Source organism: Perna viridis, chromosome 3, assembly GCF_037379345.1.
Source record: "Perna viridis isolate PV_CMFRI_1.1 ecotype Kerala chromosome 3, ASM3737934v1, whole genome shotgun sequence".
Classification (NCBI taxonomy): Eukaryota; Metazoa; Mollusca; class Bivalvia; order Mytilida; family Mytilidae; genus Perna; species Perna viridis.
In genome coordinates this window covers 38,696,198-38,722,769 of record NC_142447.1, presented here as the reverse complement: position 1 = coordinate 38,722,769, position 26,572 = coordinate 38,696,198, and the positions used below count along the sequence as shown (strand labels likewise).

At 29.9% G+C, this 26,572-nt stretch overlaps 1 protein-coding gene across 8 annotated transcripts; it reads left to right on the top strand.

Moving 5' to 3' along the window:
- Positions 1 to 113: 113 nt before the first annotated feature.
- Positions 114 to 26,572, top strand: LOC148622180 (ceramide glucosyltransferase-B-like). Of its 8 annotated transcripts, XM_088571807.1 has the most exons (14): positions 146 to 166; positions 3,801 to 3,927; positions 6,125 to 6,230; positions 9,229 to 9,395; positions 11,503 to 11,696; positions 13,653 to 13,765; positions 16,169 to 16,310; positions 17,949 to 18,051; positions 19,372 to 19,473; positions 20,117 to 20,232; positions 20,802 to 20,986; positions 21,494 to 21,580; positions 21,906 to 22,098; positions 22,794 to 26,572. In XM_088571807.1, the coding sequence occupies exons 5-14, from the start codon at positions 11,505 to 11,507 to the stop codon at positions 22,992 to 22,994; spliced, it is 1,434 nt and encodes a 477-aa protein (XP_088427933.1). In that variant the 5' UTR covers positions 146 to 166; positions 3,801 to 3,927; positions 6,125 to 6,230; positions 9,229 to 9,395; positions 11,503 to 11,504; the 3' UTR covers positions 22,995 to 26,572. The 8 variants fall into 8 exon arrangements, with proteins under 8 accessions (XP_088427937.1, XP_088427934.1, XP_088427933.1 ...); XM_088571808.1 differs by lacking the exon at positions 6,125 to 6,230 and having other exon boundaries at positions 133 to 166; XM_088571809.1 differs by lacking the exons at positions 146 to 166; positions 3,801 to 3,927 and adding an exon at positions 4,441 to 4,566.

Genomic DNA, 26,572 nt, shown 5'->3' with positions numbered 1-26,572 from the left:
AATAATATCGTACTTACAGATCAAAACTATTTGAGGTTTTCTGCAAATTTGGTTCGTGTCACAAGTTATATCAGCACGAGCACGAAGCAGCACTCATAGAACTTTTACAGGTGCGAGGTTGACGTTTGACGTGATTCTCTTCACGATATTTACAAACGGGAATCAGGTAATACACATCACAGTGAAACTAAGAAAGTTACACAAAAAAATTATACATTCCTAATGAATAGTCAAGGACGTTGAAATTAAAAAAAAAGAAAGGCTATCTATATACATTGTAGGACAAGATAGGTATATATAAGGAAATGCCATATTTAAATCTTGAAGTTGAAATAGGGTTAACCACACATTTTTGGAACCACCTCTGAAACGGTGTTTTTTGTACCCATTTTTAATGTAACGAATTCGAAAAATGTCATATTTTAGTTATAAGTGGGAATTTTTAATATCCTTTCAGCAGAGGATATACTTTTCAAATTTAATAGAAATAGACCAGCGAGTGTATATAAGACCCTGTATAGACATAGGAAATGCTATATTAGCATACCAGTAGACGTTGAGGTAAAAAAGAAACCAAGTTTGTTGAAATAATTTAAAAGAAATAGTCTCATTTAACTTTGAATTTTCTGTAGACTTTTCTTTACCATGACTTAATGCAGTTTTGAGTTTGCCTACATGTCAAACTGGAGACACTTGGTAATTAATATGCTAGGACTAAATTTTAGTTCTGAAGTTGAAAACTTGGCTGAAATCAATTACTATACTATGTTATGTACTTCATGCTCCCATTTTTTAGTGAAGTCTGAGTTGCTCGTTTACTTTTGTTGCTTTGTACATACATGTATTATTTTGGTTGTTTTATGTTTTTGTTGTGTAGGCTAGAAACCACTAATTCCACTTCCCATAGGCTTCCATGCTAATTTCACAATATTCAATGGCTTCTCTTGATTTTACCTTAACTTTAACCTGCAGAGGACTATATAACAGCATGATTCTACATATGTCAGCTCACAATCCTCAGAATGGCATATGGGGTTAGCAGACTTGCAGTGCAGTACTGGTCACCGGAAGTGAAGTGTCTATAAATAGCATGGGAAATCCCAGTGTTTTCACAAGATAGGGGTATATTTAGAAATCATTATGGAGATTAGGCTTCACATCACAAGAAGCAAAATGCGCCTATAAAATGTACAGAAATGTTTTTCCTTTCAGAAACTGTTTAAATTTTTTAAATAAGATGAGAACTTTTTTCACAGCACTATGAGGAACAGGGGTAATTTCTGCGTAGGACTATTTTTGCGTACGTTCCAAATGCTCATTGGTTGAATTGGTGGTCTGTAACCTAAATGTATGTCTGTTTTGCATGTCAGGTCTTTGTCCCTAAAATTATATTCTTTTGATTTCCACTAGAATCCCGGTTCCATTGATATATCTTTTATACATATAGGTTCGGAAAGGATATCAGGTGATAACCAATGAATCATATAAAGTAACAAACATTTTTGCTACTACAACAGTGCCAAATAGCACTGTGGCTCAACATACATGTGCAGCATGTTAAAAAAAAAAAATAATAATAGCTGTGGGAATTCAGAATTACCCATTCAAGGATGGTAGAGGTAATGATAGATACACTCAGTGTATTACACTGTTGACATATTTGATGGATTTCTCTCAAAATACTATATCAATAATCAAATCATTTACTCATCTTTCATTTTGTGTACGAGAAGATGTTTGTCATAATTGTTTAGAGATGACTATGAAAATGTTATCTATTTTAGATAAAAACATACATCCTGTTTTGAAGTGCTCAGTGTGATTTTAGTTGTCATCTCTATGCACTGGTTTGTACTACCCTTTCATATTCATGTTCCTCAATTTTCAAACAATTGATTTGTGCACACCTGGTACTTACAAAAGAAAGTGCACTGCACATTGCATAGAAGTTGTCTCCCTTTTTGGAATTTGTGTATTTTGTAAAAATAGCCTTATGAATATTGGTTCTGTATAATTTATTCATTCTTGGAAGTGTTAATAAAACCTTTCCATGAGTGGGACTCTTAGTCAGTATTTATATAGTGGAATGTTCTGTTTTGTTTTATTTGTCTTAATTTGACTGCTTGGTTTTAACTGTTGTCTCTGACATTTCTGTAATATTTTTATTGTTTTGATTGGATGTGTTTTGTAATTCTTTGTTTTAGTTTGAAGGCTAGCTATTTGATTCAGTCATCATGTACATGTACCTTAATGCATTAGTCTGTGGGGTGTTGTTTTTTTGTTAATCTGACAGGTAGTACCATCTACAAAGTTGAACATAAATAGCATATAGGATTATATGCAAACAGTAGAATTTTGATATTGCACACTACATGTATATACTGGTACACAATATCAGAAAATCAGGGTTATGAGTCTACGGCTAAGTTAATATAGTATTTTCTGTCACATGGCCTGCTCAAGCATTATATATTCAACAAGAGATAATATCCCTTTACTATTACTTTTTAGGTAATCTTAAAATAATACTGATGTAGACCTACAATGTATGTCTGTACTGTCTGTAGTAATCTTCAATTTAATATTATTTTAAGTATAATCTATGACATTTTTATGTCAAAATTTTGTTTAAGTTATTGAATTTTTAAAGATATATTAAAATGTATACTTATGTTAAAAGGGTAGAATTTAGGTACCCCCACTCAATGAATGGTGGTATATTGGAAATACTGTGTCTTCCTGTCTGTCTGAACTTCTTTACAATATTTTGGCTCCCAATAAATGGATTGATCTCAAATTTTGTGTGTGCCTTTGTGTAGATGAAGCATACTTTATAAGTGATTTTGGATGCTGTCTGATATTAAATCCCTGTACAAGTAGGGGTTTAACTAACACAAATATGCCTGCCATGACAATTCGTACAACTCCATGCTTATTTTAGTAGAAAAAAAAACAAATGTCATACTGACCAGTTATTCCCATGATGTCATGCTGACTAATTATTCCCATAATGTCATGCTGACCAGTTATTCCCATGATGTCATACTGACCAGTTATTCCCATGATGTCAAGGCTGCTGTGTTTTTTGTGTTATGAGGACATTGGAAAAAATGAGACTTGACAATTTGAAGATGTCTGACTAGTTCTGTCGTTGCTAGCTCAAGGTTACAATTCAGGGATGGGTAGCAAAGATGGACCAGTATGAATTAAGTTTATATGATTTTTAAAAATGTTCTACTTCAATGTACATAAACTATTCTAAATCCAGTTGTGCTATCTAAAGCATTGTAAAGTATTCTGAACAGATAAAATGCAAATCATTTTTTTTATTTTAAACAAAGATTTAGAAAATGATTTCACCTATGATAAATTGATTTACAAATTTTTCTTTATAAAATATGAAGGGAATGTTACTAATTCATTATATTCATAAGTAAAAATAAAATGTCTTTTGAAAATTGTAGAATGAAAGTATGAAAAGCTGAACTACATGTTAATGGTTATAAAATTATGAAAAAAACTTTTACTTTTAAACAAAATCCATTTATTACATGTAACTGTATTGATTGACTGAGGAGATTGAAATTAATTTTAAAATGATCCTGATGGCGATACTTGACAAATACTTGAAAAGTTATCAAAAGTGATTTGATTCTTGGTAAATCTACTCATGATATTATGTGATTGTCCAACTGCTCTCAGTATAAACTTGAGTTTGCGTTATAGTTGTTAGTGTTTTTTTGTTTGTTTTTGTTTGATTTATTTGGTTTTTTTTTAAATTAATATCCTTTGTTTGACAGAAAGCTCAGGAAATAAAAAAAAATATGCAAAGCAAAATGACCATGTAGACAACATTCTGATGAATAGTGATATAGTAAAAAAAGCAGGGTTTGAAGATAACTTCCAAAGTGATAATTCATAAAGCAGGTGAGATTTAATGTCAGAAGTTTATCTAGTGAAAACAAAAAGTCCTTTATTTTAGCATCTGTTTAAGTGATGGAAGGGTCTAGACTCCATAGGTCATGAGTCTTTTAAAGGATGTGGGAAGAGATTCTGGAACATCCGTAATTTAAATACTTAAATTGGTGTTGTACAATATTTTACTTGGTATTGACCATATAAATGTATTAAAAATTTCATAATAGAATGTTTGTTCATTGACTGAATTATGAATATGAATATAAATGGAAATTTTTTGAAAGTATTGAAATGTCTTGTGATATTTTAGTCAATTTATTGAATAGATTTCAAAAGATGACTGGTACATTGATTCCCTACCTACATTTCTACCTGGTATGTAATACCTGTGGTGTGTTCTGTTTACTAGCAATTACTATTACTCGTAAATTTTTAAAAGATTAATCATGTCTTCTCATTGATAGAATTAGAAATGATCATGTGACCAAGAAATTCTCACCGTTGAAATCTATATTGTTACCTGTTTGCTCAGGTAAATCAGGTTGTTCTTTAACCTTTACCACGGGGACTTTCAGAAATCAGTCAATTTTTTAAATTTGGAGTTTAGAAATTTCAGGATACTTTATATAGATTACATAAAAATTCAAGGTAAGCTTTCTATTTGGTATTGGAATATAAAAAATGCTTTGATATACATGTAAGTGACAAATTTACTCAGTGTAGACAGTTTTGGTTGTAGATACATGTAAGTGACAAATTTACTCAGTGTAGACAGTTTTGGTTGTAGATATATGTAAGTGACGAATTTACTCAGTGTAGACAGTTTTGGTTGTAGATATATGTAAGTGACAAATTTACTCAGTGTAGACAGTTTTGGTTGTAGATATATGTAAGTGACAAATTTACTCAGTGTACAGTGTAGATACTTGTTTTATAGGTTATGATTATACATTTTTATATTTTATGTTGTTATCTGATTTTAACTAAATGAACACTGAGAACTAAAGGGATTTGATTTTGTTTAAATGAACATTAAGGGGGTCAAGCATATAAATATTTAGACATATTTTTTTTTAATATTTATTGAATATTTTGTCTCTCTTCCAATAATTAGACATTGCTTTTTAAGTATATATTAACAAGAATGAATGTGTTGGATATGTCAAGGGACAACAACCCCACCAGGATAAAATGTCAGATCAAAACCACCCATAGGTCTAATGAACGACTAGGAAACCCTTAATAGCCTAATATCTATTCCTTTTTCATTTGCCCTGTTTTAGTTAGGAATTTTAAGAAGTTTTTAAATCTGTATTATGTTTCTGCTTAATCTGATGTTAAAATGTTGTTATACATATGGATGACTTCTTCATATTTTAATTAAGTGAATGCGAATGTTAAAAAAAAAAGCTGTGTGAATCAACTACTTGTACAATGTTGTAACTTTACTGTTAATTTAGAAGCTGTAGCTTTTTGTAATTAACCGTCTTTTAAAAAAAATTACATCATGCATTCTGATAGTAAGTTATAATTAAGTCAATGAAAACATAACAGCATTTTTTTTTTAATTTACAGTAGTGTAGATATTGACCTAATTGACAGGTATGATCTAAGGGACAATTTTAAGAGCATTCATCTCTTTTCATAAGTATTAATTTAATGGATCTATTGGCGGATGATCAACATTTTTTCTTCATTAGTTGTCCATTGTCTCCTAGATCCTGTTTATTCCATTAATCAATAAAAATATTCAATACTGGTTGATGTTTCAAGACTTTTTGTTGAAGCCTTGCAATTTATTTAAACATGTTTTAAAATTAAAATGTTCTAAATGTAAATTTATGTTACTATAAAATGTGGATAATTCAAAGAATTCTATTTCGAAAGGTAGTGTATATTATCAATGGTATTGAACAAATGTTACATAGGCACTTATGAGGGTCTTAAAAGGCTCTGAGTACTTGTAAGCCAAGATAAGGCTAGGATTGTTAGGGTGTTTTAGGTTTAGATCTAGTGTTTTTAACATTTTAGTGATTCTTAACATTGTTTTTCCATGAAATTGAAAAAATATTATCTAATAAAGGGCCACATTGGCAGCATTAATGCATGACTGAACTGCTTATCAGTCTGTATTAGTAATTTATTGTCAGGTTTTAATTAATACATAGGACAAGTATTAGAAATACTAGCTATCTTCTATTTATAGTGGTAGTGTAATATGCAGTTGCTGAGTGTGTGAACACTTGGTATAAGAACATTTTGTTGGATAATCTTACATGGCCATGATCACACCACTAGGAGTGTTGACTAAGGTAAACAATGAATCAGAATTGTTTGTATTTGATAAGGTTAATCAGTAACATAAATAAAAGTAGTAAACGTGAGATTGTACATTTACTTACAACCAAATAATTACATTATAACATTATAATAGTAATGGCTTTTTTTTTTTTTTTATAAAATGTCATTTGACACCTTAAAAGTAAACAAAATCAATCAATTATATTAATTATATTAATTGATTTTTCCAACTGAGCCTAGAGGTAGGTGACATGTTTATTCCTGCCATAGTGTAAGCTATGTTAATACCTGATTAAAAAATAAGGGATATAAATTTAATTAAGAGTGTGTGCCTAATGAATAATTAAAATGGAATTATACATTTACTGCTTGATTGTCAACATGTACATGTAGATTACTGTATTCCAACATAGCCATTGTATATATAAATATCTGATAAATGTGTTACACACCATTTGTTCACTACAAAGGTAAGCATATTTAAATATGATTTGGCATTTCTTTAGTTTACCTATATTGATTTTGGGGTTCCTTGTTTGAGTCAGAACTAAATTTACCAATATTTCCAAAGATCAAGTGGAAGTTAGTCATCCATGCATTATAGTTCAATATTTCGGCCATTGATAGGATTGAATATTTGGAAATTTAAGTTGAAGGCAGCTAGTTTATTTTACAAAAAGGTACAGGTTTCAAATTCATAGCTTTACGTAAGGAGAATTTTATGTGAATTATATCTTAAAATGAATGATTATTGATTGACAGTGTGTTTTATATTGAAGTAATGAAATGGAATCTTTTTATTTGCTCTGTGTCAACACTTGTAGAATTTTACATGATCAAAACTTTACTAAATTGACTGGATATGTCATGTTTGTACATTTTGTAGGTCAGTATTTGTTTTATAGGCAGAAAATATGATACAGTAAAATAATACACCTACACCTGGATTCTTGATACTGATTTTATTTTTAGCATCACGTCTATTACTCAGAAAATATTATCTGATAGATAAATGTTTGTCCTGACCATATGTCACAAAAATTAATGTTAGATTTAATGTTTTATATTTATATTTTTCTGCTGTTTTTGATTTTTATGTCTAAAACTAAACACACAATGTAGCTCTTTGAGTTAAAAAAAAAACATGCAGATCCATGTCTTGGCTATATAGTATTAACAGTAATGTTCTTTCTTGCAATTCTCACCAGGTAAAATTTAGTATTATGTGATACCCTCCGAAAAAAAGTTGCATGTCCATCTGTCTATTCACCCCCACCGGTTTCCGGATGATAACTGAACCATTGCACTTTGTTTAGTACCATAAAATACAAGTTTAGTTCAATTTTTTTTAAATTGAATATTTAGTTTTTAAGTTAGGCCATTTTGAATATTTTGCCACACCTTTTTTCATCATTGTGCGGCAGGGTGTCTTAGGTTTAATGCTCAATTCTTACACTTTGTTTTTGATACCGATTTTCTAGGTAGGGCTCAGTAGAAAACAGACAAGAGCAGCACAGTGGATGTCTTACAAGAAGCAGGAACTGTTTGTCTTCTTAGAGCACATAAATTAAACCCCTTGTTATTAGTAGGATGAGTTCTATTTGTCTGTGGTTCTGGCTTTCTGGTTCCTTTCTGTACCACTCATCCTTTGTTATTGTTCTGTTGATTTTAGCATTGTTTTGTCCATTGATACCTCTTGTTTGTACCATCAGCATTGCAACTTCTTCATACCTTTAATTTGTGACAATATTCCAGTCACTAATGGAATTCAAACCTATTGACAGAATTCTCAAGTAGGATATGTGATATTGATCTTTTGTGAATGAAATGAAAGTATGTATAACAAATATGTGGTAAAATATATAATGAACAGCATCCATCCACTCCCGAAATGATTGACGACTAATTTTAAGAAAGGTGTTTTATGGATTCTTAGTTTTATGCTTCTCATATGCATAAAGTTTTGAATTTTTACTAAAAAAAAATGATGAACTGAATTACATTAATTGTAGGAACATATGAATATTGTAAAGTAAATTTTTCCGTGTAACTTATAACATAACCCATAAAAACCTTTGTTCACTGGAATATAAGGAAGCCTTATGGTCGTAATGGGATGTGATATGAGAGAAAACAAAACTGTACCGTAATATTCTAATTGAGCAACAGTACTCATTATGATAGAACAATATCATCAATTACTGTTGGGATATCTTCATATACTAGCAGATGTCAGTCTTGTTGCTTTGACTTGAATTAATAATATGTTAGCATAATGGGCTTTAGAATCAGTTGTGAGTATGAGGAAAAAGTCCACAATGAATCTAGGAAAAGATGGCTGCTCAGTAATAGTTCTCTTATGGACTGGACATGTGAACCTTTCTCCAGTATTTATTCACTATTATTTAATTAGCTAATAAACTTGCTTTATGCTGATCATGGGTTTACTTTGAAGAGTGAAAAGTCTTATCAGTCTGTATTAGTAATTTATTAGTGAAAAGTCTGAAACGAAGTGAAATGTCCTCAATAAGATGTAGATGTAAAGTGAAATGTCTTCAATATGATGTAGATGTGAAGTGAAATGTCTTCAATAAGATTTAGATGTAAAGTAAAATAAGTTCATTAAGATCTTCAATAAGATGTAAATGTAAAGTGAAATGTCTTCATTAAGATGTAGATGTATAGTATGGTAGGTCCAGCACCTAGGTAAATAAAATTTCAACAGTCTCAGCTCAGAAATTGAGGATCCCAGACCTTGGACCAGTGTTAATTTGAACCCTACTGATGAATGGATCAAGTTAAACCCAATCCCTTCATACAACTATTTGTTGAGAGTTTATACAAGAAAAAGTCATTAATAAATCGATGGTCCAAACCACACTAGTAAATGTATGATTGTTAAGAGACCAAAAACATTACATAATTACATAATATAGAATAAACTATACAGGTAAGCAACATTGATTACTTAGAATATGTATTTAATGTTAAATGTGATTTTTTTTTCAGATTTAAGCGCACCTAAAGTGAAGTAGTATCATTCTATATACATACAGTAGAATAAAGAAGACCAAAGATACTTTCAGATCATAGGACTTATAGAATGTTTTTATCTTTCTGAAGGAGTGTAGTGAAAGTAAAGATAGAAAAGTCATTCGAGAAATTTAATTGTCAAGGTAATATTTACCATCTTGTACACATAAATCGTACAGTCTATAAGTACCATTTCTTCCATAATATAATATAATCAATTGGTCTTTGATTGAATTAGTAACAGTTGAAATTTACACATAAGCACATGGATAATGTTGCACTAAATGACTTGAAACATTTATGATAAAGATATCAATAATGCTGAAACTTGTGTTTTTCAGTTTAAAAAGTTTAAACCAACTTTTGTTTTCCATATTTTGTTTGAAGAAAGAATCATTGCAATTTAGACTAATGTTGCAAGAATATTCCATGTGATGAATTGTTATTGATATTTCACATCAAATACAGCAGCTCATATACTATAAAAATGTATACATAAAATGGTCATGTTGAAAAGAAAATGTGATGCACTAATAAATTATCGGTATTTTTATTTAAGAAGGTCTTCAATAGCGATCTGCTTATTGCATTGCAGGGAAGGGGTAGTTGGCTAGATGACCCAGCTTCCCATTTCTTAGAAAATGCCAATGAAAACTGACCAATATTTATTTCCTCCTCATATATGTTAAATCCTTATTGACAATGTAAGTCAAACAATTAGATTGAATATTCATAGTTTTCATTATCATGATTTTACTACATGTACCAGTTAATGGAAATCTTTGTTCTTGTGTAGAGCATATATACATGTATAAAGTTCAATTTATACTGGGTAGTCATTTACAGTGGCTTCACTGAAATGTGCCTTCTGAACTAACAGTCAGATGTTAAAGTCTATTTCTTCTTTAGACAGAAATGACAGGGGTAAAAATTAGGAAATACAACCTGATAACGAAGACCATATTTTTGTTTACTATTTTCTATATGTTCAACTAAATTTTACTCAAAAGTTTGGTAGCCCAGCTCAAAATCTAGTAACCATGGGCGACTGGGCGACTGCTAATTTTTGTCCCTGAATGACCATTACTCTCCATAAGAACTACTGTAAATGTTCCTAATCAGTTTGTTGAAGCCAAGAAAATACCATTTAATAAACCCACTGGACCAGAATTAAAAACCTCAGGTTGTCTGCACCTTATAAACTGTCTAGAATGCCCTTTGTGAAATCTCACTAAGAATACGTCCATTGTTCTACCATTTACGTGAAATCTGACCTCTGCACAAAGTTATTTCAGCCTATAGTTAAGATATTATCACAAGAGAAAAGAGACTAATGTTAAGTTACATTCTATAGTTTAATGTCTCCAGAGGAGTTTATAAGATAATAATTCATAATTGTAAAATTTTAAATTTTAAATTATGAAAGAATGTAGGTGTTTTATTTATTAGAGTGTGAAAATCTGTCATAAAAGGCTTTGTAAAGATGAAGTCAAATGTATATCATTCATGACCATACCAGTGTTAAATCACAACAATATTTACACATGAATTAACTAAGTTTAGTTATGTTTTTTTTAATATGAAGTGTCTATTGCAGGTATACTCAGAAAATTTATATATACTCTATGTAATGGCTTTATGTGTCATTTTTATACATGATGTTCCACTTTAACAGTTTTTATGTTTTCATGTCATTCCCTTTTGTTGGTAGATATACTTTATTATTTTTTTACCCTAGTCATACATGTAGTACCATATGGCTCAGTGTTTTAGAATGTGCCATTTTTAGTGATCATTAAAAATAAAATGGGCCATTCTTTAACATTCATTTTAAAAAAATTCTTATTTTAAAGGGACATTATCGACTGGAATGTGATAAATGTGATAGAAGTGCCCAGCCCCCTCAGTGGGAAGTTTTCCTGTATTCTTTCTGCAGTAGAACGTAACCAAAATCTATGTGTCAGTATCTCCAGTAGGCAACATTCATTTGCACTTTTATTTTTGAAAACAGTTCATATTCTACTGTAAATCAACTTATTTTCATGTGTCATGATATTGATTTAATTTGTTGCTCCCAACTCGTTGTTCAGTATGTATTTCATAAAGAAGGAACATATTTGTGGCAGTTTATTTTCACAATTTTACCATGCTCACAAAATGAGTGAGAATAAATTGCTGACAAAAATAAGTTGGTTTGCAGTATATGATTTTTCTTCCAGCCATTAATAGTGACCCTGTTTTTCATTTCAGTGATGTCCATACTGCTGTTTCAGTGTCTTGGTGTACCTGCTATAGCCCTCATCTTTGCCTGGTTATGTGTCTACTTTGCACCGTCCTTTTCCTATAGTTATTTCCCAACTGTAGCTACGGAGCGTCTCAGCCATTTAGACAGCGACTTCCATATTCAGTCTTGGAGTTTAAGAAACGTTTCTAGTCTAACAAATGTAAGTTAGCTGATTTTGTGACATATTAGTCTTGAACTAATTGAATAAACTTAAATTAATGAAAACATACTTCTTGATTATTATAATATGATTGCTTGCTAGAAACATGTGCTGCATGATGCAGTGATGTAATAATCCTACCTATTTAAGATTTTTGGTTTTAAGTTAGCCTTGGAATAGAATTTAAAACATACCAGAACATGTACATGTAATACCTAATTCTTACAGAATTATTTTAATTTTTATCATACATTTTTGAGTTTGTACGGAACTTTCTCAGTGAGTGTGTTTCAACATATAAATATTGTGGATTTTATTATGTAATTGTATGGTAAGAAATAACTAGGGAGTTCAAGCATTTCTAACTGTTGATGTGAAGTAGAAAGGGAGAATTTGCCGTGTCCTCGGGCTTTAGGACATCTATTTATCTAATTATTTTAAAATTAGCTAGTATATAACACTTTGTTTACTTAAGAGATTTAATCATTTCTCAATATTTATACTGTTTAATCTCTGAAGTATTCATTATTGAATCTACCTATGTATGGTATGGAGAATTAGAATTAAAGTGCATACTAAGCAAATTTTGATTTGGGCTACAATATTCAAGTTTTGTGTAATTTGGCCTTGACATACCAATCCCATGATATAAACATGTACTTGTTCTTCATCTTTTTGGTTCCTTGGCCAGTCATCATAGTCATATATATCATATAAACCCAGTGCTCACCTTTAGCCACTAGCCCAAAGCCTGGGGCTAGTAAAAATTGATTCAGACTAGTGAAATGATTTGTATGAATCTTGTTTCAGGCTATAGTCCTCTATTATTCTGGCCAGTGAAATGATGTGTATGTTTCTTTTTCAGGCTAGTTGAATCCTATAGTCCTCTATTATTCCGGCTAGTGAAATGATGTGTATGTTTCTTGTTTCAGGCTAGTTGAATCCTATAGTCCTCTATTATTCGGGCTAGTCATTGAGAATTTTGAAGGAAAGGACTGTAAAACTTAGTTTTGCTTGGGTTGAATTGTTTTCTTTCCCAAAATGAATATATTTTGAACAGTCTTTGGTTATATGAGTATCAGAGATTTGAAAATAGGGAAATAACTCAATTTGTCAAGCTTTTATTTTTGAAAACATCAATATTTAGGGCTTTACCACTATATGGTAATTAAAGTAGTGAACAGAATATGTACCATATTTTTTATTGGAATTATTAAGTTTATGCATTAATATAAGATATGGAAGGTTTCGTAGTAATATGAAAATGTATGAAAAGACTATTTTATATTAATACCAATACTGAAAACTTTATTCTAAATATCTGTCCAGCTTTGAAGGGGAAATTGATACTTCAGTTGTGATATTAAAAACTTCCGATGATCCGTCAGGATACAAGATGCCACTTTACATAGTAATGATGTAAGGAGATTAAGATTCTGTCAAATGGGATGTGTTCTTTGGTATGTTTTGTCCAATTAAAACAAAAACATTTTAATCGGTAACTAGTGCATATCTCATATATATTGGTGTCTTCGATACTAGTAGTTAAAAAGGTAAAAATGGTGTAATTTTTTTTATAGATAATTTAAATTATTTGAGACTTAAATTATTATCATTTTTTTTTTAATTACTATAATGAACAACTTTCTATATTACTATCATACAGCAGACATTCATCATGTCCATGTTAAGCGAAATAATTTTATTTTTTATGAAACATCTTTGGTTTGTTTAAAGGAAATGTAAATAATGTTTATGTATTGTTTTGCAAACAAAATTTGTCAGTTATGTATTGTTACGATATACATGTACTTGTAATTAGGCCTGTATAAAGGGGAAAAAATAACATAAATTTGTCCATATTGATGATGAATATGTAGCTATAAAATCAATAATGACCTAAAATGTGTATTTTTTAGTTCTTGTTTGAGAAATAAACAGCTTGACTTTTTTCAGATGTACTGGATAGATGAACAGACTTGGTCCTATGTGACCTTCATCTTAGCCATTATTCCACTGATTCTGTATACATTTGCCTTGGTTATCCAGGTCATCAATCATGTAGGAGGGTAAGTCTTACCTCTGAAATAGATACTGCCTATTTCTTTTACTTCTCCTTACTGTGTTTGGTTGGGATGCTTGAAGATTCATCCAGTCTGTCAGTCTGTATATTTGTCTCTAAAACTATGTCTAGCTAACATATTCTTTGATTTTAAACAAACTTTGCACAAAGATGTTGCATTAAGTAAATAGTATCAAATGGTTCAATAATTATATATACCTATTTAAGTGGTTAAGTTATTCATGTTTAGGGGGCATGTGGAGCTAAGGATACATTTTGGGAGTTTACAGAAAATGTTTTTGCCAAAGCAAAAAACATCCTCAGCAGAAAATTTCATGTTTGATAATTTGTATAAATTGTCATGTTATTGAATTACATGTGTAAGGTTAACACATGTGTAAAAAGTCAGTTGTGATAAGGATACTAACAAATATGTAAAGATGAAAACTATCTTCATGCAGCTTCCATAAAGTATATGGTACAAAGTTTAAAACACATGGAAACATATGTTCAGCAACACTTTAGTAAACGTGTGTTTTTGTGCCTTTAAAAATACATGAAGTCATATGTATTTAAGTATTATATAAAAACCATACTCTTTCAAATATGAAATCATATTGAAAACATATAAATACCATAATTATTTATACTGAACTGTTTTTCATAAATTAATTCCTTAGTCAGGATCATGTAATTTTCAGGGGTTTTATAACATATGAAAAACTTATGTTGCAATTTTTCCTGTGTACATTAAATGTTACTGCTGTCTGTACAAAAACATTTTTACAAATACTTAAAAATCATTTTTCTTGATTTGAAATTTGGTATATAGCTTTAGCCTGATCTGTTGTACAGTGTGTGTATGTGTTTGTGTGTGCGAGTGTGCATGTGCCACAACCTTCTTGATCACAAATCCAATTATTTACCAAAACATCTTAGTTTGAACATAAGGGTTGAACTCTATCTTGTCTTTATATTTCTATTCTAGTTTTACTCCACATCTATTTTTAATGTAAAATATGATCTCAGTACTGTAATAATACTATCAAACAAAACAGAAAAGATTTGGTGATTTCAGAAATGATAATCAGTTTTTATGGGACTTTTAAGGTCAAAATACGCTGAGTCAAATTTATTTTAGCAATCACCTGTATTCAACAATAATTTGTCTTTAAAGACAATTATTGAGATGTCCCTGTATAGTATTTTTTTTTGTGGAGATCGGGGATAAAACTTACTTCTACTTGTCTTCTAAGTAACCATAATTTTTCTTTTTCCCATGGAAGGTAACTTTATACTATGCAATGGTTGTAAATTAGAGATTGTGTTACAGTCTTTGAAATATGGTCCTTAGTTGAATGTCATTGAGACATTGTTTTATTGATGTCAGGACACATTTGGGTATCTTAAGACACAATAGTGTGTCACTTTACCTAGTGATTTGTTTCAAGGTGATACAGTACTTTCACCTTCAGTTAAACAATTACTAAGTGATACCCTTTTAAGGTGTAAGAAGATTAATTTGAGGTTTCTTGTATGTTATAAAATGAGTTAAGAATTTAAATTATGTTTATTTAAACTTCTTTATATGATAAATTTTTGCTTAGGATTTTCGTGGGAAGTAGGCTTTGTCATTAAAGTTTTAATATGTAACTACCTTGACCCTCGAATCCTACAAGTAAAATATATTTTAAGCTTCATAGTTCGGTCTGGGACGAGAGGATAATTTACTAACTTGCAATTGTGACTGAACTTCAAGACACTCATGATACTACAAAAAGTTGTTGGGTCATAGTATAGACATACTGTATTTCCTGATAAGTACATGTACTTCAAACCATTTCTAATTGTTAAAACTTTACAGTCAATTAAATTAACTTGAAATAATAAATTAACCCAATATGAAGTTCATACTTAGTGTTAAAAGAAACCTAAAATCAGATAATAAGTGCAAACTGATATTCCTTCATCTTGATGTCAGTCTAGACTTGAAATGTAGTTATCATTTCTTCTAATGGGTCCTTGGGGGTGGGGGGGGGGGGGGTACGACTTAATAATGAAATGTGAGCTGGCAGATATGGAGTTGCAATGTACAAATATTGGTGATAACCAGATGGAGTCTGGTTTTGTAATATTCATATTTTTGAAATTCTGTCAAAAATGATGTAAGGGATCTCTAGATAAATATCAGACTGTCTCTTCAGGTAACTAGCTATTGGATTCAACTTCATGAACAATTCCATATGTACATTTTACTTCAATTTCATACAGTTTGTGATAATTGTGTTGCAGTGTAATTTCTGTACAACATTCAAATGAGAGAAAACCTATTTTTGCTGAATTTCGACATCTTTCTTTGAGTATGTCTAATAATAAACTGTTAAATATTAATCATTTATCTTTTTTCCAGGTATTGCCATTTCCATAAGAAGGAAGAGCCATTGCTTACACATGATTATCTCCCTGGAATTTCTATCCTTAAACCATTAATGGGAGTTGATGCCTTACTTGAAGAAAACCTTGAGAGTCATTTTAGCCTCAATTATCCCAAGGTATCAGAATTTCATTACATCCATCGCTTTGCATGAGGTATATAGTGAGCATGGTGTCAGTCAGTATGTTCCTCCAGCCAAAACTTCTTGTTACAGTTTTTCTTATCACAGCCACTTAATATTTTAGCAGAAGTATTATTTAGGTTTGCATATTGTAGGATAGGATCATTTCAGCTTAAAACGACATCAACTTCCTCTTGACAACTTAACCCTTAGTTTTGTAGGTTTTTTTTGTATTTATTAATGTTTGACTCCTAGAAAAATAAAAAAAAAATTCTTAAGATGTTTGAAATTCTCACTATAAAGAGATTATTGAAAATACTGCATTCATACTTGTGTGTTGACAATCTCAATACAAACCTATATAAATTGAAAACAATGAAACCTTAGGGAAACTCTAATGAGATTAATTTCCTTTGTGTGCACTATAGTAATACAACTAAGTGTTGATGCCCATCACGAAAATCAAGTCCATTAAATTGAAAACCAATACCTGTGGGGATTTGAGGAGTGGGATACAAATTTTTATATCATGACATTTAAATCCAAGCAAAGAATAACATCCGTTGATTAACTAACAGTTTTATGACATTCTCTAAAACCAAACTCAACACACCTACACAACTTTATCGAACCATTGAAATAAAAACAGAAACAATATTTTATTTTAAGGTAACAGAAATACCTGTTGTTTCAAAGCAGAATTACATGGTACATCGATGTATGCTTTTTATAGTTTTAATTGGTTCTTTTACACTGTTATCAATTATGATTATTTTTTTCACTTTATTCGATGCATGTTTACCAGACATCATTGTATAGATTCTTTGGAAAGTGACAGACATCCAGCATAATACGTAAACTGCTATTTAATTGTCCTGCAACTGTAGAGATCAATAGATGATTAAAATATAGCCAATACAGAATCAATTCAGTCATCCATATTTTATGAAGTCGACTCATTCAGTTCTATTAACTCCCTGATTAAGCTTGTCTAGATATCTTAATTTATTACAAGGAGATTGTTGATACAACTGATTTTGATGATGTTCAAGAATTTCATTCAGAAGTTAAGATTACTTAGCTATTCCAGAACAATTGATTTGGCTAACAGTTGTCGTAACATTTCTGTCAATAGCAGACTGTATTGTTATTCATTAGAAACTGATCTTACTAAAGCCTAGAACTGGGGCTTACACAATAGATCATACATATGGTTAGCATTTCCATGTTGTTTAGGCATACTATTGTCATGATGAAAACTGTTTTTGCTTTTAACAAGTTACAACAAATCATGCCCCTCACAGTTTGAATTTGTCTTGGAAAAATAGCACTCATAGAATCATATTTCATTCCAATCTAATTTTGTCATATTTCATCTCCAATTATAAATTGAATAAATTGTTCATAGAATAACTTAATTAGAATGTTATTTTAATGTTAGACAAGTACAATTTACTGTTTTGTTTAAAATAATATACATATGAATGTCATTTCTGCCGCTGTGAAAAACACATGTGCACAAGTTAAGACTACTACATGTACTACAGGTATATTATTCTAATTGTTCCAGAAAATCTTGTTCATACTTTACTCAACAAGACACACCTATAAACCTCTTCAAATTATCTTTTGTAGTTTGAGCTTTTGCTTTGTTGCCAAACTGATGATGATGAAGCAATACCAGTAGTTGATAAACTCAGGAAGAAATATCCAGATGTAGACTGTACTCTCTTTACTGGTAATTATTGATTAAAAGCAGGGAAAATTAACCTCATATGGATATTAATAAGATTGACACTTTTTTCATGACAGTGAACATGACAATATGACATTTTTGATTGCAGTGGATACATGTCCTAGTAAGAATACATTGTAGTAACAAAACAATTGTATAAATTTTTATCCCAAATATATTCAGTGCTCTTCAGAAATTTCTAATACAGATTTATGCTCAAGAAAGATAGATCAATTCTTTTGAAATACAGTTTTCTTTCATTTTTATTTCCTGTTTAATCAGTTAGTATTACATTTCTTGACCTATTCAGCTCTACTATTCTGTCATAATATCTCCTTGATTTGTTGAATGTATTGCAGCAATACAAATTTTCCCAAATTTTTAGAATGTATCACCACCTACCAGCTAGTTGCTTTGTATATTGATCTGTATTCAATTGTGCATTTTCTATCATTATATCAGTTATGTAAGAACATTATTATCTTCTCTTCATTTGGGGACATTTTAAAGTGGAATCTTTGATTGCACATTACTCTCTAAGGAAAATTTCCATGCATTTTAGCTCTGTATCATGAACTATAAAACTTAATGATTTCAGATTTCAAAAGGTTTTTTCTTTACTCTAAAAGAAATCTGCTTTACAAAAATATTAACAATACATAAACAAAAATCTAGTTTATTGAATGTTTTAAAAAATGATTAATATCCTCAGGAAACTTGTCAACATATTTTCTGGTTTAGTACGATAATTGAAACATTTAGTTATTATTTTTTTTCATTATCAGTCATTTACAGCCATCAAATTGAGGGGAAATACTTGCTAAATGCAAGTTAAAATTTTGCTAGTTGAAATTATTTCCAATTGCTAAAATTTGCTAATGGAATTCTATATGTATTGTAGATAAATCTAAAAATAAAACAAGCAACTTAAATTTAGCGAATGCAAATTTTGATAACAACTGTACATGCTAAATTTAGCTAATGGAATAAATTCTAAGATTCAATCCTTGCTTTATGTATGAATGTCATTAATCAACTGATGTTAACTAAGGTATTCTATTATATTTTTGAATGATGAAATAATGTCTGAAAAATTGAATCACTTTTTAAACAATAGCTGAATGTCTGTTAGGGCAACATTTTAAAAATGGTGAAGAGATGTAGATAGAGGATACAAATGATTTAATTATTATCCTTAGTAACTCTTGTGACAGCTATTGTTGTCATCTGCTTCATACAGAGTACCCATCAAATTAGTGTACCAGTATTCGTATCTTAGTCATATGTATGACTATCTTATAACTAACTAACTATTGTGAATAGGTGGAGGACCAGGATGTGTGAATCCTATGGTTAACAATATGGCGCCAGGTTATTGGAATGCTAAATATGACTTCATCTGGGTCAGCACTAGCAGAATCAAAGGTAAATATTATGATAATGTATTGTTTCTTTATAGTTTAATAATAGGATAATTAGTTGGAAAGAGTGACTAACCAAAATATTGTCACGAGTGCTGAAGAACGCCAAGATTTAACGAGTGTGCGGAACTTGTTCCGCGCATTAGTTAAATCCTCAAGCGTTCTTGGCACAAGTGATCATATTTTGGTTATTCACAATAACCAATTGATTATCCTATTTATTATATAGATTTTCTTCATATTTTATCGATATTTTCAACATGAATAGTAAATTTTGTGATTGGCGGATTGATATAAAAAGTTGTGACATTTTGGCGGGAGAAAGTCTGAGAGTGAAATTACCGAATTTATTTCACAGTGTGAGTTATCAAAATTTATTACACTTGGAACATTCGATAAAACATCGCTATTTATATAATAAATAACTATATCCATTTTGTATTCATGAGTGATTTGAGAATCAACAAAAGTAACAAGGGAGGCTGGGGGAAAAATTACACATGATATGACTACACAGATATTATACACCTAGTTTTTGAAATGCACCATTGAATTAAATATCAATGTATCATTTACAAACCTGAATGAAATGAATTGTACTTTGATGAGTAGATATTTTGAATTACAAATGACTTATAATTTTTCAGCCTCATCAGATATTATTATGGATTTGTCATGTAAGTTACAGAAACCAAGTGTAGCATTAGTCCATCAGATGCCATTCTACACAGATATACCTGGATTTGCTGGCACCATTGACAAAGTAAGATATTTAATTATATCTTTGTGTATCATATTTCATTCTCCGATCTGTCATTTGGTATATCTCCAAACGTTTTGAGTAGAGAAATTTACTCTGACACAAGGTCTTAGGGTAGGTCATAGCTGACAGCATGATAGTCCAGCTACAACAGTCAACTACTTACCACTAATAGAATCTTTGTAGGAGATTTCCTTGTTGCCCAAGAAATTTTGGTGCTGTAAATACATGCCATTGTAAATAAATTAATAATACTTGAATGGTACTTGCATCTCAATTTTGTGCTTGACCGTTAGTCATATATACTAGTTAATTATATTTTCAATGATGTTTCAAATTCTTTTATTCTTTTATCCCTTAAATTTCCAAAGTAGTAGTGAATAAATAGAACCATCAGCTTAAACAAATTTGAAAATATTAACTTTTAATATGTTAATAAAAGTTTGACACCAAAGAACTGATATTCAATTACTGTAACTATAACTTAGTTCATTGTTAAATTACAGCAAATATATGTGTGTACAATTTTGATTTATTGTAAAAAATAATGTTTTTTACCAATTGTTTTTCAGATTCATTTTGGATGTGTGATCGGCAGATGTTACCCAGCATTCAATTTCCTAGGCCAGTGCTGCTGTACAGGCATGTCATATTTGTTTAAGAAGTCTGTACTTGAAGAATGTATGCCTACTGGGCTGATTTACTTTGGAAAATATTTGGCTGAAGATTTCTTCCTGTGTACACAATTACATGACAAGTAAGTTCAAATCTGAGTTATCTTCCTTTCACTGATATATGTGTTTGTTACTACTAGGCTTAGTAAATTTTGAATGTTTTTTTTTTCTTTTCGATACCTGTATATTGTCCCAGGTCAACCTTAGTCTACCATTAACAGTGGGAGAAATGAAGTGCTTACTTATTTGATAACACTCATTCAATTTTAGTATACATATTATCAAGTCTTCACTAAATGCTAAAGTTCCCAATATATGGTATCAGTTGATTTTACTGCTGTTATTTTATTTATTTTTGCGGTTACTTAATTTTATGGTTGGTGATTTTCATGCATTTCTGTATTATGATGAAATGTACCTTAAGCTTGTTAACAAGTAGTTATTTTCGTGTTAAATTACTGATCATGAAATTAGTGAAAATATTTACACTGCAAAAATACATGTTAGTACAATAGTAGTAAATTTAATACTTTTAAACCATTTCATGTTTCAGAAATACTAAGTGTATTACAATTATCTTCTTTTTGCAGAGGCTACAAATTAGTGATGTCAGCATACCCTGCCCAGCAAAATATTCCCTCATCATCTATTTATTTCTACAAGGATAGAATGGTCAGGTATGTTGAAATGGCTTTAAAAGAAGTAAATAAACCAATGTTTGTATTCTTTATATACACCATTGTGAGTGCAAGACAGAGAAATCTCAGTGTGGTTGTAAGGAATTACACTAGTATAAATTACATGTACTTCCATCAAGAGCTTAAAGAAATTAAAGTATAAGAACACATGGTGCTTTAAAAACAATATATGTTCTGTGTCTGTACCATTGAATTTGAAAAAAAGCAAAGTAAACTAGCATTAAAGCATTTTGATATGTTGATGTAGGGAAAGACTATTCATTGTTATTTTATTTCTTAAATATTGTATCCTTTAACATTATAGATGGTTGAGACTACGACTTAACATGATGGTATTTGTCAGTGGAGTTTTAGAGCCTGTCTGTGACATGATTCCATTAGGAATTCTAGTATCTCTCAGTCTTAGTCATTTCTTCAACATCAGCATGTATTATACCCTCATTTTCCACTTCTCCATGTTCTTAACATCAGATTATATACTCCTGAAGAGATATCAGGTATGTGTCTTATGAGCAATAGGGTATTATCTCTGTGAGGTAAATCAGATTGAGCTTAAATTTTCAAAAGGATAGTAAAATTTCATTGTACAAGCTAGTTTGAAAGAGTAATCAAGGGAACCAAGTTTCTAGCGGTAATCAAAAGAATGTAATCCAGGACAAAGACCAGACGTGGAAAACAGACATACACAACAAAGAATATGAAGTAACTAAAATCATACATACAAAGTAACAAAAGCAAATGAGCAACTCGGACACCACTAAAAACTGGGAGCATGGACCAGGTAAACCAGTAGGATAAGCATCCTCAGCTTTTCTAGAAAAGAATTACACAAAAAGGGACTGGCTTCAAAAATTAAGCCTAAGCAAGTTTTAAATGGATTAACTCTGACAACTATTGGTAGTTTCTAGCATTATAGCTTTTTAATGAATGTTTAATGAACTTAAAATAACATCTAGATTCATAAACAAAAGTATTTTCTCCATTTATATGCAAGGCCAGTATCCCAAGGTTTACAAAAGTAAATGTCTTTGTATGTGTATTGAAGTACCAAAAATTCAGAAATGATTGTGTGCGTTTATTATTGTAATTTTGTCATTTCTTTCTAAGTATGGAGATTCTTAATTGATTGATGTCTTACAGGAATTCAGTGTGATTCTACTTTTCTTTTACTTGTATTTCCTTTATTTTTCAGAATGGACCTCTGTTATTCTCTGTACCCATGTTTGTCTTCTGTTGGTTCTTTAGAGAATTAATAAGTACTGTTATATATTTAGAAGCCATTTGGCGACCACAGACAGTTTTCTGGGGTAATAAACAATTCAAAGTGAATTATGGAGGCGTTACGGAAATTGTCCGTGATGATTTCCATGATGTTAAAAAGGGCAAGTCATAGTAACCATGGAAATCTAGCAACATTAACTAGACAGATTTTCCTGTCAAATTGAATGTGTTCATCAGAAGCAAGACATTCAAGTCCTTGGGTGATCATCTTGGCAGAAGAAAGATTTGTAGAATGTTCAATTATGACTTCAGGGATTCGATAATAATTATGCGGAAGACATCTGTGATTTGAGATCTGTATAGAAAGATACAAGAAGAAGGAAATTGAAAATGAAATTTATTGTTTTGGATCTGTTTTTCTTCTGTAAAAATCATCCTACAGTGTAATGCATGTAGTAGTAGTTTTAAGGGTAGAAGGAATTAGACATCAACATTGTAAGTTCTTGTGCAATGAAATGTAAAAAGTGATATTAATACATTCTTACTTTTAAAAATACGGGAAAATAGACAAATTCATAAGATTTTGTTGAACTTTTTGTACATCTGGGCTGTTTTTGTTTTTCTTTAATTTGTAGCTTTTGTAGTATGAATTATTCCAAAATTTACTTTTAAATGCTTAATTCAGGTAAATGCAACAGTATCAGGTAAATTCTGTAATAAATAAATTTATTTTAAAATTAACTTTGTAACATACATGTATAAAGTAATGTTAATTTGCATTGTCACAGAAATTATATATTGATAGAAATAAATGAATTATTTTAAAGCTTTACAACTTTTGAACTTATTTTATTTGCATAATTTACATTAGTTAAGAAACATTGCAATGATTTTTTAGTTATCTGTATTTTGGGATAATGTATTATTCAGTGCCTTATAAGATAAAGATGTATATTTTACAATATTGGAATGGATTGACAGCTTTGCCTGAATCATTGGGTTGATGACCGGTTATATATGCAGCTAGAAGGTTATTCTAAACTATGTCTTTATTTTTTGAAAGGAGAAATTTATTTCATCTCATACCACTGTGAAATATTATCTTTTTTCTATATTCTAAAGCTAAAATGGTGGTAACTTTTGATTGGTTTTGAAAATGTAGACTTTGTCTGTTATTTTTCAAAGTACATGTACAAATGTATAACCACTCATGTGTAATGTTCATCAGTCCTTGAAACTAATTTAGAAGATGAGCAAAAACAAACCAAAAAAATCTTTTTATTAAGTTCAAAAGTGTTTTAAAAAAATACTGAATTACTAGATTTTGAAGTTTTTGCACCATTGAAAAAAGTTCTACTTTCAGTGTTGTGGGTTGCTATTCACAGTGCATTGAAGATTTTTAGATTCTTAGTAAAGACAAGGATTTTGCACAACAAAGGAAATGTTACTCTGGGTATATTGTAAAGGGCATTTTAATGTAGATTTTGTGATTTGAGAATTGCACATGCATTCAGTTAAAGTGAAAAATAGGAATACGTGTGTTTGTGTTTGGCTTTCCCGTTAAAAAATGTGTCTGTCTGAGTAATTAATTTAAAAATGATGATCATCTTCAATCTTGTGACATTGAGTGTTTTTTTCATGCAGATAATTTCTGTTATCACATATCATGATTACTAATGACATCTTAATTTTCTGTAGAATTGTCATTAAAGAGTCACTTTTGTACAGAATTGGTCATAAGTGAGTACCTTCTATGGTTTATATGGTTACTTGGAATCTATATATGAAATTTTACAAAAACATGAAAATTAATTCCATAGAAAACTTGTTGATGTATAACAGACTGCTGTATATACTATAATAGACAATCAAAATGTGATAAAATGTTTAAATGATTTAAATATCAAAATGGTGATGGTCAGGATCTCATGTAACATGCTCATCTGATACCAGTACAAATGCTTTATACTTTTTAAAACAGCAAGTTTAGGTTAATTTTCATCTTTCATATGATTTTTTGTATGACATTTTTTGTGATTAAATATTTGGACCAAAATATTTGCTTTAATTCATGGATTTTCCTCCATTTTCTTTTTAAATAATTGAACTTTGAAGTTTATGTTATAATATCATATCAATTTATTACAACTGCTTTAGCTATGTGATATTTTTATAACCAAAACCAATCAGTGTGTTATTGCTGCTTTATATGTGCCAGTATTTATTTATTAAACATATTTTCAGCCTGTAATAAGGAGAGCCTAACTACCAAATTATCTTTTATTTTTGTAAAATAAATGTATCTGGTAAGTTCAATATATTTACTTACCAATTTGACATATTGTACTAGTATTTAATTAAGTCAATTCGTCAGTCATGTTACTGATACATTCAAGGTATAAAGTTGATCTTTTTTTTCTAATAGCACTTGTGTAGTATATATAACTGTTCCTGAATAAGGAGTCTTAAAAACAGCATAGAATTATTACTTTATTATATGAATTGTTGTATTAATATTTTTTTTAAAAATGAGATTTCCATTAAAAACTAGTTTATAAAGAAAATTAATGAAATTGATTGTTTTAGAAATATTATTTTAGGATATGAAAATTGTCAATTAAAAATGATATACTAATCTCATTTTTTTTTGTTGGTAAAATTGATTTATGAACAATATGTGAACATATCCAGTCTTTAAAAAGGACTTGAAGGATAATTTCTGCAAATTTTTGTTTATCTGTTCAGTGATAAAGCAAACCTCAGGCGTGTTGCTTTTCACCCTTGACAACCATCTTACTATGTCAAACTTTTTACTTTATACATATATATCCAAACTATGGCAACTTAATTGGTTAGATTAGTCTATCATTTGGTGAATGTCTTTCATAGTACTGACCATGACAGTGAGTAGAACTAATGACAATGTGATAATTTGACATCATTGTAGGTAGTTGTATGTGACTGTAATCATTTCTCATGTGTATGGTTAAACTACTTACATATCTGTGTTTTGTGTATACCAGTGCATTTCTTGTGTGCTTGATTCATTTTATATGTGTGCATCGTAAAAACCCTTTACTTTTTTCAAATGTAATCCATTTCTAGAATTTGTATTGTTTCTATAGTAATTTTATAAAAAAAAAAAACAAATTTGTACCATTGTTTAATCATATTGTTGTCACATGCAATTTTAAATGACAATATTTCCTTTTTGGGGTTAACCTTGGATATTTTGACATTTTTTCATAATATTTATTTGGATAAATTTATATAAACTTGAAATATAATCTTATCTAGTTCACCTCTGAAATTATAAAACTCCTATTGTATAAATGGCATACAGTACAAATTCAGATTCAATATTTTAATAAAATATTGAATCTGAAAATGTATACACCCAAAGATTATTGAAACAACCAAATTTAAGTAGCTCTTTCTTAATGCATGACTATTCAAAATGTTATATTACATCTTGGACTCATTATACAATCATTTTTGATTATTTACACAGTTGATGCTATCATTACATTCATTCACTTTTTTCTATTGTTATTGTTGAATCTCTGTACATGTATGTAAGTTGATTGATCTACAATTATGTTAATTTCTATTATTTTTTTTACAAATGAATATTATGGTATATATTTTCTGTAATGTTTATTTGTATATCATGTTATTGTGTCTTTAGAAAGATAGCACATTCCAAAATATATAAATTTGATGAAATGAAAAATAGAATATTTTGATAAA

What these genes read in the sequence shown, in the direction of transcription:
- LOC148622180 (XM_088571811.1), top strand. Translation starts at nt 11,505, where the DNA reads ATGTCCATACTGCTGTTTCAGTGTCTTGGTGTACCTGCTATAGCCCTC. An exon ending in TTAGCCTCAATTATCCCAAG is followed by an intron (nt 16,311 to 17,948) that starts GTATCAGAATTT and finishes TATCTTTTGTAG; the next exon opens with TTTGAGCTTTTGCTTTGTTG. An exon ending in TACAAGGATAGAATGGTCAG is followed by an intron (nt 21,581 to 21,905) that starts GTATGTTGAAAT and finishes TTAACATTATAG; the next exon opens with ATGGTTGAGACTACGACTTA.